This window comes from Trichechus manatus, unplaced genomic scaffold, assembly GCF_000243295.1.
Source record: "Trichechus manatus latirostris isolate Lorelei unplaced genomic scaffold, TriManLat1.0 scaffold00167, whole genome shotgun sequence".
Classification (NCBI taxonomy): domain Eukaryota; kingdom Metazoa; phylum Chordata; class Mammalia; order Sirenia; family Trichechidae; genus Trichechus; species Trichechus manatus.
In genome coordinates, this window is record NW_004444103.1 from 3,225,966 (window position 1) to 3,241,383 (window position 15,418).

A 15,418-nucleotide genomic window follows, 5' to 3' on the forward strand; every position below is an offset into this window, starting at 1 on the left:
GAATATACCATGGACTGCCAGAAGAACGAAGAAATCTCTTCTGTCTTGAAAGAAGTACAACCAGAATGCTCCTTAGAAGCAAGGATGGCGAGACTTTGTCTCATGTACTTTGGACATATTATCAGGAAGGGCCAGTCCCTGGAGAAGGACATCATGCTTGGTAAAGTAGAGGGTCAGAGAACAAGCGGAAGACCCTCAACAAGATGGGTTGACATAATGGCTGCAACAGTGGGCTCAAACATGGCAACAATTGTGAGGACGGCGCAGGACCCGGCAGCGTTTAGTTCTGTTGTACTTGGGTTCACTGTGAGTCAGAACCGACTTGATGGCACCTGACAACAGCAACAACAGCTTTAAGTAACTGACACTGGCTTGTAGATGATATTAATGAGTTCCTTTAGAATCTAAATGTGTGACTTGCCTGGGCCTGGAGGCTTAAAAATTTACTTAAAACACAGACAGTTCTTGAGCTGTTATTTCCTTTTTATGTCGATAAAGTGTTGGCCTTACTAGAGAAGACAGGCTTTGATTTGTCAATATTATTTCATTTTTCTTGTGCAATGAATAGTCTCTTTGTTTTCACACTTGGTAGTGTAAGTGCTTTCTGTGGCTTTCATAGTTTTGTCTCCTCTGGTCTCATTCTGAGTACTACAGGACTTCCTGGTAGTAGTATTAAAAGCTTTGTCATTAGTAAAGTGTGGTTTGCCTTGTGTTTTTGCATGCTTCCTTTTTTAAGTTTGAGCCCATCCCAGAACACCCCTGTGGTAACACTAATTTAGAAACTGTCCTCCCTTTTTTTTTGGAATTTGCAATTATAGAGTGAAAATTACTGGTTTTCTTGCTTGCTTGTTTTTAAAGAGTCATTCCCTCATAGGAGTTGCTATTCTAGACTTTTGTAATATGTTCTCTTTTGTAATATGCTACATGCTCCCCTATGCCTAGTGTTTCTTACCTTACTCTTCAAATTCCTGGGTAATATGGTGATTTTCTTCCAAAGTTCTTTCATACTTCCACTTCCCAGCTTGTTCTTCCCTGTTGTTTAGAATTGAGCCCAGAATATTAGTTCTCCTTGTCGTATCCTGTGCTTTTTGAGAAAAACAGAAAACCCAGTTGCTATCGAGTCAGTCCCAACTCACGGCAAGCCTGTGTGTGTCAGAGTAGAAATGTGCTTCATAGGGTTTCCAATAGCTGATTTTTCAGAAGTAGACATCAGGCCTTTCTTCCAAGAGACCTTTGGGTGGACTCTTAACCACCAACTTTTCTGTTAGCAGCCAAGTACATTAACCATTTGTATCATACAGGGACTCTGCTTTTTGAAAAAGGGAGTATAAATGAGCTTGCTTTGGTGATATGGTCTATAGGACTGTCAGATGGGCCTCCTTTCCCAGCGAGGCTTGGGGCAGATCCAGAGATTCCCCATCTCCATCCCCCACTTCTTCCATTTCTACTCCAGTGGTCTCTGTGCAGCTTTAGAATCTGTTCTAGGAAGACTTGATCCCTAGCTATGTCTACCTCTTGGTTTGTCACAGGATAATTTTCTATTTAAAAAAAAATTCTTACCTAAAATAATTTATTCAGTATGAATTGTTTTTTAACACCTCAGCTAGTTAAGACCATTAGTAAAGATTAAAATATGTGCAATAAACCCATGATGTTTCTATATAGAATACTTTTATCTCCAAACTTTATTTTCTATATAAAATTAGTTACCCTGGCTTTTAAAGAAATGGGGCATTTTGATACTTTATATTTAATGTAATGTTCAAACGCTGACTGTATTACATTGTTTTAAACTTCTTTCTTGAAATATGAAATTAAATCTTTTAAAGGAGCCCTGGTGGTGCAGTGATGAAGCACTCAGCTGCTACCCGAAAGATTAGCAGTTCAAACCCACTCAAACCCACTCTTCTCCCATGAGGGTTACAGCCTGGGAAACGCTATAGGGCAGTTCTACCCTGTCCTATAGGGCAGTTCTACTCTGTCCTATAGGGTTGCTACGAGTCTGAATCGACTCAGTGCCACACAACAACAACTTAAATGGAAGATATCAAAAAGGAATGATAAAATAACCCCTCAACTCTACCTAGATCAGAAAACTTTATAAGCCATTGAGAAAGGTGTCTTGTTTTAAAACTACGGTTATATATACATACGTATAAGCATGTGTCAGGGACCTAAGACCACTCCCAGGTTTGATTCACTAGGACGTCTGGGCATATAGTCTACACTCGCACCTATGATTGTTAGAGAGAAGGAATACAAAACAAAATCAGCAAAGGGGAAAGGTGCATGGGGCAAAGTCTGAGGGAAACCAGGCCCAACCTTCCAAGAGCTATCACCCAAATGGAGTCACGTAGAACAAGCTTAATTCCTCCAGCAATGAACTGTGACAGCAGGTGTGAAATGTTGTCACCAGGGAAGCTCATTAGAGACTCAGTGCCAAGTGTTTTTATGGAGAGTTAGGTATGTAGGTACCTTTTGCCTAGCATGTACCAAAACTCTGGAATCCCGGAAAGAAAGCAGGTGTTCGGCGTAAACCACATTGTTGATGCAAACAGTTGAGGCACAGTGAGGCCTTCTTATCAGGCCTTCCTGTGTCTCAGGCCTGCCATGTTAAATCTTCTATATGGAACCTAATGGTGGTCTCATGGGGAGGTAAGGAAAGAGATTAATGGAGTCAAAATTGAAAAATTTTCAAGTTGCTTCTAGATCTCTGGCTAAATTGGCTTGATTTCATCATAGAGATCAAAATTCAAAAGTACAGAAGTGAAAAATGACTGCCCATCAGTATATCTCTTAGTTAACGCAAAACTCTTAGATAAGAAGGATTTTACTTACTTTTTACAGGGGACCATACCTGCATTTGGGTTATCACTTTGTGAGCAGTTTTTGTATATAATGCAGCCCCCTTGGCATTTGTGAACTTAACATGCACTATTTCAGCCACCCTAAGGCCTGTGATGTGACAGTTTGTAATTTTTCTGAGCTGTAAATGTGAATCAAGCCCCACAGCTGCTCTGCAATAGACACCTGCCCGGTGAACCTATTGCTTGACTTCTGCATCTCGGTCCTACTTCGTCATTTCAGCCTAGTGATGTGAGCATGGGATACTTACAGGAACACTGTGGAATAAATAAGTACCTTCCTCACTGATGCTCTACCTGTTTACAATTACTGATCCTCCAGCAGTTCACAAATATAAAATTTGCCTTAGCTCAGGTCCAAGCCTCTTGAATTAGTTGATGTCTATGGCTTAATACCAAATACCTACACAGGTGGCCTCCTTCAGTTATCTTTTTGGTTTTTGTCTTCCTTTTTTTTTAGGTGTACAGCTTACATTTACCTACTGAGACAGGGGAGATAGAATCGCTTATACTTAGGATAAAAAAAGCCAAACCAAACCCATTGCCTTCAAGTTGATTCCAACTCATAGCGACCCTATAGGACAGAGTAGAACTGCCCCATAGGGTTTCCAAGGCATGGCTAGTGGATTTGAACTGCTGACCTTTTGGTTAGCAGCTGAGCTCTTAACCATTGTGCCACGAGGACCCCTTAGGATAATAACCTACGTAAAAATCTTTTTGTGGCAATTGGTGGTTTCCCTAACAGTTGACTTTTGTCACTCTCCTTCCCCTGCTTGCCGATAACTTAGTTGCTATGTGGTTAATATTTTCATTTTTAATAATCACTTAGCGATTATCACTTAGCGATTAATTTATATCCCCATCTTCAAAATTCATTTTGTTTTAAATAAGACATTTTGTTGGAAACATTCAGATTTCTATCAGCATTTACCTTTTTTCTGTTTAAATATAATTTACAAAAGGTTTAGTGGAGCTTGAAAGTGATTTTTAATTTTACAAAAGTATTGCTTGCTTAAGACCTTGCATTAGCCTAGGTAGGCCTCTTTTATCTGGGTAGGTATCGCTTTTATTTGATAGATATAATTAAAATAATTAAGGTTAAGTATTGTTGTGAAACAAAGACATCTAAAAGGTACTTCCTAATAAAAAAACTAACTGCTGGATTTCATGTCTTTTGTCACTAGAGAATTAAAGTAGTAGAAATGTTACTCGGAAAAAAATTCTGTATCTTTTTTTTTTATGTTCTCTTACTTAAGCTGGCGTTTTCTCATTTTATTTCATGTGCTTTGTTAGATATTAGGTAACATATCGTGCGCTGTGTTTACCGTATTCTTTGTTTCCCTCTCTCAGACTCAATGATGAGGCGCGGCGGCTCATTGCTGAATTGGGGAGTACATCTATTACTAGTCTTGGCTTCAGAGATAACTGGGTCTTCTGTGGCGGGAAAGGCATTAAGACAAAAAGCCCTTTTGAACAGGTTAGTGTCTTAGGTTTTCGTATTTAATGAGGAAAAGTAAATTGTGTGAAACCCTTTGGTACATATTCCTATCCAAGTTATTTGAAAATTAGATTAAGCAGACATTAAATATACTCACATATTTTTATAAGTTCTTGGTAATCAATTATGGTACTGTTTTAATTTTAAAACCTAAAAATACCTAAAAGTAATGATACTCTTCACTGGGATTATTTTTTCCTACATGACAATGCATTGGAACATGATTACTTTTATCTTAAACTTTTTAGGACTTTTTAGTTACTAAGGATTTTAATTGAACTTTTGATATTAGAATCAGTTAGGTTCGGAAATACTTTAGAACTTAGTATGATGTAAACTTTATTTTTTGACTAAGAAATGATCCTTTGAGAACATCTCAGTGTTTTGTCCTTTCAGCTGTTGTCTGAAGGTCTGCCACATACATGCCAGGCCCCCAAAATCCCTCATTTAATATCTTAAACAATAATTTATATGAACTCCTCGTTGGCATGAGTATTACTAAAATGAGCACGAGTGAAGTATGTTATCACAAATCAAGTTGACGAAGGTTTTTAAAACTGTATACTACCGTTGTGTTTCAACAGCACATAAAGAACAATAAGGACACAAACAAATACGAAGGATGGCCGGAAGTCGTAGAAATGGAAGGTTGCATCCCCCAGAAGCAAGACTAAAGGAAACGTGAGGACAGTTGAAAGATGTGCACTTTCTCGACTAATGGGAAAACTGTTACAAAGAAACTACGTGTACATATTTTAAGAGCATGCAGCCATCTCGTTGTGTGCATGAGCATTATCTCTTTTGATATCTGAATTATTTATTGCTAACGTAAATAGAGATCTTTGTAAATAGTCACGATAATGAGCAAATCACTGAATCATTTCTAAGCATTATTTCCTAATAGACAATGTTTAGATGGCGTGGTGATACATCTTTCAATTCTAAAAGCATACCCAGTGGATAACTGAACAGATGGTGAAAGATATATTGATCTATATACTGGTTGCTATGAAAATCTATCATGGAATAACACGGATTTTAGGGAGGAAATGTATTTTCTTTTATATATGTGTATATATATAATCTTTTAAATTAAAAAGATATTTGGCTAGTCATGTGTGTGATGTTGCTTTACAGTCTGACTCCCCATGAACCTCTTTTCTTGGTCTTTCTGCTACTCCTCATCTTTAGAAACCTAGAAATGTTTGATGTGAACACTTAAAGCACAAGAAAATTCTTTTTTTATGTACACAGTAAAATGTGAATGTATAAATGTAGATGGCTTTCAAAACTACGGCTTGCTGGATTTTGTGTTAACGTGAACAGCTTTGTGCTAGCCACTTAGAGGGAGGCTAGTGGTGGCGACTCCACAGAACTGGCAAACCAGGCCAAGTCCCTGCCCAACCTTACCAGGTCGTTCCGGACGGCTAAGTTAGCCTAGTCAGGGCAGTGCTGGCATGCGTTTCCCTGTTTGCTACAGCGTTGACAGAGTGATTTGGAAACAGGTCATGCTTGAATATCACGATAATTTTGATTTGTAAACCAAGAAATTAATTCTGTATTTACTTCATCTAACTTCATAATAGCAATTTTTTACTGAAGCTGTACTGGCATATTTAGAAAGGTCCTTGTTACTGACAGGACAGATAATAACATTAAAAAAATAATTTTATTTGACCCAAAATGACTTTATACCCAATTATACATAAAAATTTAGACAAGAGAGCCAACTTTTTTGTTAAATTCAGATGTCACTAAATGATTAAAGTTGTTTTTTTTTTAAATTATTTTTTAGGGCATTAAGTATTGTGTATGAAGTATCCTAAACTGTAACATAAACAAATTTAATAATCAAACTGCCACTCACAAAATACGGCAGCGCTTAAATTGTAAATCTAAATTTTAGATGACTTGTGTACAAAAACTAAAAGCAGTATTTGTTATTTTGCTGTGAGCCAAGTTTCAAACTATTCAGATATTTCGTAAGTATTAATGAACTTTGAGGTACTGTTTTCCCTCAAACTGAATGTAATTCATGAATAAATGCACCTTACACATTTAAACAATTTTTGTAAACTTTTCAGATTTTTGGTGCTTGTATGCGAAATCACATTCAGCATGTATATTTTGACATTTGAAGTACTCCCCTCAGTTCTGTAAATTAAAGGAGCAGTTATTTTATAACTCCAGGGATTATGAAATGTTTCTTTTTTTTTTTTTTTAAGTAATGAAAATAAATACTCTTGGTTTTGCATTGTGAATTTTTTGTACTATCTGGCAAAGTAATATACCTACGGGATTTTACATCAGTGTCAATGTTTGTCAAGCATTTATTGTACTGCTTAGTCATTCGTATGTTTCAATGTACCATTATCCTCTGGGTATATCTTAAAGCGTATAGAATTTAAGTATCAAGGTGGTGGGACATCACTTTCAATATAAAGACTGTAAAATGATGGCTTTTTTGTGAAGGTCTATAAAATGTCAAAAGAAGGGATAAAGTTGGTTATGTAACTGCTTTGGTGCAGTTTGATTTTGTCTCAAATCTATCTTGTATAGATTGTGCCAACTTTTTGGAAGCAATAATTTTACTACATTTCATTTACAGATCTCTTTAAAAATCGTAAGAAGCAATTGCTCATTTCAGGTTAAAAATTTTATTAAAATCAGAAATTTGGCATTGACATTCTGGTATTGTAAATGGTTTTTAAAATGGTATTTTTCATTTGTAGTCACAAATGCTTTCCCAGAACAAGTGTGTTATAATATGCTGATTGAAATTGAGCAAAAGAAAGAGGGAAGTAATATTTGGGAAATTAAAAGAAAAATTGAGCCTGAGTTTTGTATTCCTGCCTTTAATGTGATCAAAGTGAAATTTATCACTGTTTTTTTTTCCTGTTTTACTGTATTTGGTTTTAAATGAATCAGCTAATATTTTATAAATTTTACACCAGATGAAGCCCAATCTGCGCAGCCTGTATTGCACTTTATACTTTAAAAGTTTACACGAATTATAAATATTTTGACAAAAAAAAAAAAGATTTGATAGTTTCTTTCAGGTCTGTTAATCTTCCCCCTTTTTAAATGAAAGAATGGATATGAAAGGAAAAATTGCTTGTGTTGATTAGGGAGAAGATTTGCCACTTAACCTCCTTAATTAGGTCTTGGACAGTGATAAGTACAGGTAAATTAAAAGTTGCAGAATAAGTTAACAGATTTACCTTTTCTAAAGCATTAGTCAGAAAGGGTTCTTTTCCTGTCTCTTCCCAGGATGACTTGGCAGGACGACTTTTCTGCCATATACTTGTTTTTTTTTATTGTCACGCTTATACCTAGATAATCTCCATTCCCCTCAAACCTCATTCAGTTATATTGGGCCTTTCTCCCTCTTTCTAGAGGTTCCTGTTAAATCAAGGGTTAGATAGAGCAAGGAGTCCTGGGTAGTGCAAATGGTTAACACGCTGAGCTGCTAACTGAGGTTGACGGCCGAGTCCACCCAGAGGCATCTATCTACTTTGAAAAATCAGCCATTGAAAACCCTGTGGAGCACAGTTCTTCTGTGACACACATGGTCGTCAACCCCAATCTTATCCCCTGCTCCTAGTGACTTCCTGACCACCCACCTCAACTGCTGCAGGTTGGGCTGGGGCCATGACAGGTGGGGAAGATGCTGGGACTCAGCACCCCTTTCTCACTAGCATTTGCTTCTTGCTCAGAGGGTCCATGCAGCAGAATTGCCCAGGCAAGGGAGGAATCTCTTGCATAGGAATTTCAAAACATTACTTTCTGGAATCAGAACTTTCCTTGGTAAATCCATTATTCGAAAGGTATACATATGACTTCCAAACACATTTTCAGCTGTGGAGTCTGCATTCAGATACAGAGCTGCTTGTCTAAGATGCCGTTTCTACTGTTTACATGTGACCTGATGGGGTAGACAAGCTCAATACTGGTGCCAATGGCATCCCTGCCACGTCTTAGCCTTCTGTATCATCAGTAGAAGAAAGGGACCAATTTGGAAATCAGCCTGTTATTACCAGGCTGTGTTATCCACAGGTATATCCCTCAAAGCAGAGAAGAGTAATTGCTCATTCCTGGGAATCTTAGGTTTTAGCTGAGAGCCCAGTGTAAGCCTGAGTTTTCTTCAAAACATTTTACCTTAAAAGGTCATGTGAATTTTGCATTTTATTCTATCACAGCTTTATTTTAATATAGAAATCTTTCTTTAAATTTCAACTCCAAGAGTTAACTTCTGTATAGCCCTGTATATTGGGGACCCAACTGGAGAAGCACTGGGTGCTTTCTTTGGCCTTGGCCAAATGAACTTTGACCAGAAATAAACATCAAGGAGAATGTCTTGGGGGTCCGAGCCTCTGAGCAGAGGAGAGATTTAAAAGCAAATCATGCTGGGAGCTATAGCTAGAAATGTGGATAGTTGGTGGAGAAAGCAGCAGTCCCTGAAAGATGAGGTTCTCAGGGGGTAGGCCCTGGATGGAAGCAGCGGGAGGGCCAGTTGGTGACAATTTCCTGAGGCATGAGAAATGAGCACTCAGCCCTAAGTCCTGTGTGCCCCTTACCTGAGGAGGGCTTCTTGTTAGCTGCGGTGTAGTTGTCCCCTGACTCAAGGCAACCCCCCGCACAACGGAATGAAACACTGCCAGGTCCTGTACCATCCCCATAATTGGATGTGGGTCGGACCATTGTGATCCATAGGGCAGCCTGCCCTAGATGGCTTTCTGGTTTTTTTGGAAGTAGATCATCAGGCCTTTCTTCTGAGGTGCAGCTGGGTGGACTGGATGGAGCATGCTCCTCAACCAAGTTTATATAACCAAACCGTGAAGGAACATCCTGTAAATTTTGTTCTCCTTAGGGAAAGGACTTGCGGTTTAAGGTCAGAGAATGAGCTTGCTCCTTGACTCCTATAGAAACCAGAAACTTATGATCCCAGAATGAGGTTGAATCCTTATGGAACTTTTAACACCTAGAAAGGAGACAGTACATCTACCTTGGAAGTACTCTGTTTGGAGTAGGTTTCCACAGCACTGGGTGTGCTGGATATAGGCATACTTACAGGAGCTGTAGCAATTGAAATTTTGAAACTAATTTCTTAAGAAATGGTAAATAGGACATTTTGGGGGGAAAAGGTGTTCATACTGGCAGAGAAAAGAATTTCCACACTCATTAGTGACATTCGTCTTCTCAGTTTGTAAAATTATTTATCCTGTACCCATTAAATAGGGGGCATGTTAGGATTTATCACCTTGACTTCTTTATTTTTCTCAATTTGCTATTGTTCCAAATGCTGTTTCTTGCCTTGCATAGAGCCTTTTTTTTTTCTATTGTACTTCAGGTGAAGGCCCACAGAACAAATAGTTTCCCATGAAACAGCAGTACACATATTGTTCCATGACATTGGTGAACAACCCCACAACACGTCAACCCTCTAACCTCTCAACCTTTTTTTTTGGTGAAAATACACATAGCCAAAGATACACCATTTCAAAAATTTCTACATGCACAGTTCAGCGACATCGACTACGCTCTTCCAATTGTGCTGCTATTCTCACCCAAGATGAAGGCCAACAGAACAAAATAGTTTCTCATCTAACAGTTACTACACATGTTGCCCTCTTGCATAGAGCCTTTTTGAACAGCAAAAGTTAAATAACCTGTTTGCCAGGGTGTTTCAGATGAAGCAATTACATTGGATTTAAAAAAAAAAAGCAAACCCATTGCCGTCATTGGGTTGATTCCGACTCATAACAACGGATAGTACTAATGAAAAAAGAAAGTTGCCTTCGTCAAGTCGACCCCAACTCATGGTGATCCCATGTGTGTCAGAGCAGAACTGTGCTCCATAGGGTTTTCAACGGCTGATTTTTCACCGGGCCTTTCTTCTGAGGTGCTTCTGGGTAGACTGGACCCTCCAACCTTTCGGTTAGCAGCCAAGTGTTTTAACCGTTTCACCACCCAGGGACTCCAGTGAAAAATAGAGATTATGTATTAGGAATAAAGAGGTGACTTTGTAACCTGACCCTACGAATGTCAATAAATTTCCATGAGTCCCTAAACTAGCCCAAGCCAGATCTGGCCTGCCCCACATGCTCAGAAGGGCCACCTGTGACAGTTAATTGACCTCAACAGAGGACGCAGCAACAGGAAGAATGAATGAGAATGAAAATCATCACCTGGACCCTATTCCGAAGCGAGAGGTCCGACAAGAATCACATCACCTCTTATTTCCTGGCCACCTTCTAGAATTTTTCTCCCCAGTACATCTGCGCAGCGGCCATCTTGCTGTCCAAATCGCATATAAACCTTGCTTCCATTTAGCTGTGGGAGTCGGATTTGAGGAACTTTCTCCCTGCTCCTTGCAGTGCCATGAAGTTACTTTCTCTTTCTCAAAAGACCAGTGTCCAGATCATTGGCAAGTCAGAGTGCGAGGGACAAGGATCTACTTTCCTGGGTTCGGTAGCAACTCGATCAATTTGCATTTCATATATTTACACCTTCCCTTGGTTTATACTCTTTCTCCTGTGCAGCGGCTGGTAGGTTGGAACTACTGACCTTTCGGTTAGCAGGTGAGTGCTGAACCACTGTGCCAGATGTGGCAGTCTGCTTCCATAAAGATTTACAGGCTTGGAAACCCGATGGGGCAATCCTACTCCGTCCTATCGGGTGGCTGAATCGGAATCAACTCGGCAGCAGTGGGTTTGGTTTTTGTTTTTCTTTTGGCTTATAAAGGGTTTATTATGTATTTAAATGTGAAATTAAATTTAGTGATATCCCCCCTTTTAACATTGGGTAAGTAGAGGCAGCGAGGGGCTGCCCTTCCTTTTTCTTGGCTGAACAGGGCCAGGTGGATAGGCGCCATGATCACAGGTATTTGTTGTTACTAAAATGCAGAAGGGAAGGAGGCTTGGCCTCCGTGGAGGTGAGTCCCTCCCAGCATTCAGAATGGCCGTTACAGTGGGAAACAGCTGTGCGTGTGCCACCTTTTCTGCATGAATCTGATGCTTTCACTTTGTAAGTTTAAAAGTCCCATGTGAAACTTCAGTTTGTGTTGACTTGGTCTACATTTTTTACTACTTTTCTCTACAACCACTTTGGAGAGGCTACTTTTTCTAGCATGGTGTTGTTTCAAAAGGTTTTAATCTGGTGAAAACCACCTTGTGTGGTTTTTCTTAGGCTGTAAATATAAACCATTACACAGGATAAATTTCATCCATCTATTAAAAATAGCACCTTACGTAACAGTTGGCTGTAAGCACAACAATACAAAGGATGTAAGTATTTACTTAACGTCACACTAAATTAGTTTGATCTTTACCCCTAGTCATTTCCTTTTGGAATAATTGTCCGACTCTTGCATAATCCAACTGTCAGGCCCATTGGGAGCTAAAAGAGAAGTCAGCTTAAATCACTCTGAGCTTAGAAATCAAAGAGGCATGAATTATACTCCAAATTTTCTATCCCTGCTCCTCAACCAAGTTTATATAACCAAACCATGAAGGAACATCCTGTAATTTTCATAATATTGACAAATCCCCCAATCTCTTTAAGTGGTACATCGTAATTCAATATACTGATAATTTTGATGCTTTAAGAGGCACAAAGGAGCCCTGATGGCACAGTGGTTAAAGTGCTTGACGGCTAACTGAAAGGTCGGCGGTTTGAACCCGGCAGTGGGTTTGGTTTTTGAGTTTTGGTGAGAGGCACGATGTTGTTGTGTGCCATGGAGTCGATTCCGACTCATAGCCACGTCACGTGACAGAGTAGAGTTGCCCCATAGGGTTTCCTAGGCTGTAACCTTTGCAGAAGGAGCCCTGGTGGTGCAGTGGTTAAGCATTAGGCTGCTAACCAAGAGGTTGGCGGTTCAAACCCACCAGCTACTCTGCAGGAGAAAGATGTGGCAGTCTGCTTCCGTAAAGATTACAGCCTTAGAAACCCTATGGGGTAGTTCTATTCTGTCCTATAGGGTCACTATGAGTAAGAATTGACTTCACTGGCAATGGGTTTATTCTTTGGTTTAATCTTTACAGGAGCAGATCATCAGGTCTCTTCACAATAGAGACTGAAGCCAGTCTGCTCTGTGTGACCTTGAGCTAGTTACTTGATTTGTTACTGTGTCTGGGTTGCCTCTACTGAAAAAGTACGGCAGTGATAATGGCACCTACTTATGAGGTTGTTGTGAGGATTAAATTGCTTAATACACATAATTTACTTAGAACAATGCCTGGCACATAGTAAATGCTAAGTGCTAACTAATATTATTATAATTTTCTCTTTCAGAGGAAAGGAGTCCGTGGTGTACTACTAGGCCCCCTTTCATGTGAGGCCACATAATTTGGCCTCAGTTTACCTCATCACCCTGTGCCAGAAAATGTTATGACTTATTACATCTGATCTATGGTGAAACTAAAATTGAAAAAAAGGGAAAAAATCAAGCCATTTTGGCCAGCTTTCCTTAAAAAGGGCTTGTCTTGAGGAGTACTCTGGTTCCTGGAGACATGGTTTGAATTTTTCTGCCCTCAAGTCGGCTAACTGGATCATAGTGCTCTGGATAACTAACTGGCTCCAAATGGTTGGTTAAATTCCTGGGTCTTTGATGGCTTCTGGGAGGTGATGCATAAACGTATCAGCAATTCACCATGTTGCCTACAAATAAATATTTTGATGGGAAGCTTTCCTGGTCCTACATTTTAAACTAAGTAAAAACAAACATCATAACCAGCACTGACAGCACTTCAGAAAATTAAAGTGTTTCTAAAATATCTACTGTGAATATCACATGGCCACAAAGCTGCAAAAGCATATAGGGTGTCGTGGCATCTAACTTATGTAATTAAATCCCATTGTCATTCTCAGGGAGCCCTGGTCACACAGTGGCTAGGCACTTGGCTGCTAACCAAAAGGTCGGCAGTTTGAACCCACAAGCAGCTATGTAGGAGAAAGATGTGGCAGTCTGCTTCCATAAAGATTACAGCCTTGGAAACCCTCTGGGCAGCTAGCTCCATTCCGTCCTATAGGGTCGCTATGAGTCGGAATTGACTTGAGGGCAATGGGTGTCATTCTTAGTAATACTAAGTATCACAGTTTGCTAAAAAACAAAAAAAACAAAAACAAAAAAAAACTGAACAACCATCAGCTAGCCAGAGATCGGGAATAAGGAAACAATGTAGTTGTTTATATTCTAAAGAATATTTTACACGTTCATGTTGTATAAAGTACTACTATCAGGGAAATGCTTAATTAGTCAGCTTCCTTATGCAGAGGTTATAGATAATGCCATTTAAGATGTTTTCCTTGATTTCATTTCAAGATGAATCATCATTCATTGCCTTTTACCATTGCCTCTACTAAGCCGTTCCAAATTTACAAAAAAAGTTGAAATCTTAAGTTGAAAAACAATTCACTAGAACATCTGGCTGTGAGTTCTAAACTCATGTGATGCCAGAAGCTCTGTCTCCTAAAACGTGTCACTAGAACTGGGGACACCTGATGTATTTGCTCCCAGCATCTGGGCACCTTTTTATGGTAAGATAATACCCTGGGGGTCCTCTAGGGGCTTGCCCCCTCCCTACTCTAGCTGTGTGCTTTTAGTGGGAATGAACCTCACTGCCAGTTCCAGCCATGGGCCTTGATGGCCTTAAGCCAATCAGTATATCTACCCCTTACTACCAACTCCCAATAATCATTGTGATTGGTTCAGAGATGGGCACATTAACCAATCAGAGCCAGTGAGACTCAGATGACATTTGCTGGGCCCTCTGGGAGAGAAAGGACCTCTCATTTTCCATAGTATGTGTGGTAGAAGAATGTAAGGTCCGGAAATGAGGCAGCCATGCTGCTAAGATAAGGAGAGAAAATGGAGCTGCTGTGTGTGGCTTGGGGGTTTGGAATGTGGTGCAGCGCCATGTGCAGCCTGAAGTTAAAGACAACCCACGGGAGCCAGCCTAGAGAAAGCGACCTGAGCCCTAGGGATGTGGTTTGAGCTTATGAATCAAATTTCACTCAAGCAGACACAACTCTGAACTTTTTTAGTTATGAGTCAATAGTAGTTGCCATCTGGTTGACTCAGACTCCTGGCAATCCCATGTGTCAGAGCAGAACTGTGCTCTACAGAGTTTTCAGTGGCTGATTTTTTAGAAGTAGCTCATCAGGCCTTTCTTCCTAGGTGCCTCTGAGGGAGTGATTCAAACCACCAACCTTTTGGTTAGCAGCAGAGCATATTAACTGTTTGCACCATCCAGGGACTCCATTGAGTCAATACATTTCTTTTTATGTTTAAACAGTCTGAGGTGGGTTTTCTGTTCTTGTAACCAGTTAGAGCCCTAGCTAATGCAGGCAAAATAGCTTAGACTGGATAGGGGCCTTCGGACCCCAGAACTTGTATTACCAGGAGTACCACGATGAGGAGTGGGAAAGGAATGGGCCAAGGCCAGGCTGCCCACCGTAAGACAGACAGGAGAAATTCAAAGATGGCTTCCATGGTAATGCCAGACATGGGAAAGGAAAGAAGAACACAAAGAGACAGCTTGGAGGTTAGGAGTTCTGCTCGGGCATCCATCCCAAAGAGGAGAGCCTGAATTGGTATCACCATTTTTAACAAATGGCTGAATAGTAATCAGATATTTGTGAATTAGAGACAGCCTGATGCTCAGAGCTGCTGGTCAGTAAGGCAGTTACGAAAAGTTTTCTCCTTAATAGAAGAAATTAGTAAATAGAACTGCAGTCTTCCTCTTTAAAAAAAAGAAGGGGCTTATTTTCAATACAGGGAGCCCTGGTGGTGCAATGGTTAAAACATTTGGTTGCTAACCAGAAGGTTAGCTGTTCAAACCCACCAGCTGCTCCATGGGAGAAAGATGTGGTAGTCTGCTTCCGTAAAGATTTACAGCCTTGAAAACCCTATAGGGTCGCTGTGAGTTGGAATTGATTTGCAGCAGTGGGTTTGGTTTTTTAATTTTCAATACAAATAAAGTAGATTTACTTTGCAAAAAAGTCATGTGACTATTTTTCTGGTTATTCTTTTCGGCGTATGCAAAATAATGGAAAA

General features: G+C 39.8%; 1 protein-coding gene across 3 annotated transcripts in view; it reads left to right on the forward strand.

Annotated features, from left to right (window-relative positions):
• The window catches only part of FAM3C (FAM3 metabolism regulating signaling molecule C), a 50,561-nt gene extending 43,961 nt beyond the window's left edge, over positions 1–6,600 (forward strand). For 2 of the 3 annotated variants that reach the window (XM_004386542.2, XM_023740908.1), the window contains 2 exons: positions 4,215–4,341; positions 4,947–6,600. In XM_004386542.2, coding sequence (XP_004386599.1) covers positions 4,215–4,341; positions 4,947–5,036 — 217 coding nt within the window. In that variant the 3' untranslated portion in view covers positions 5,037–6,600. Of the gene's footprint in view, positions 1–4,214; positions 4,342–4,946 lie in introns of those variants that run through there. The other variant, XR_002825643.1, reaches the window with a different exon arrangement.
• The last annotated feature ends 8,818 nt before the right edge of the window (positions 6,601–15,418 follow it).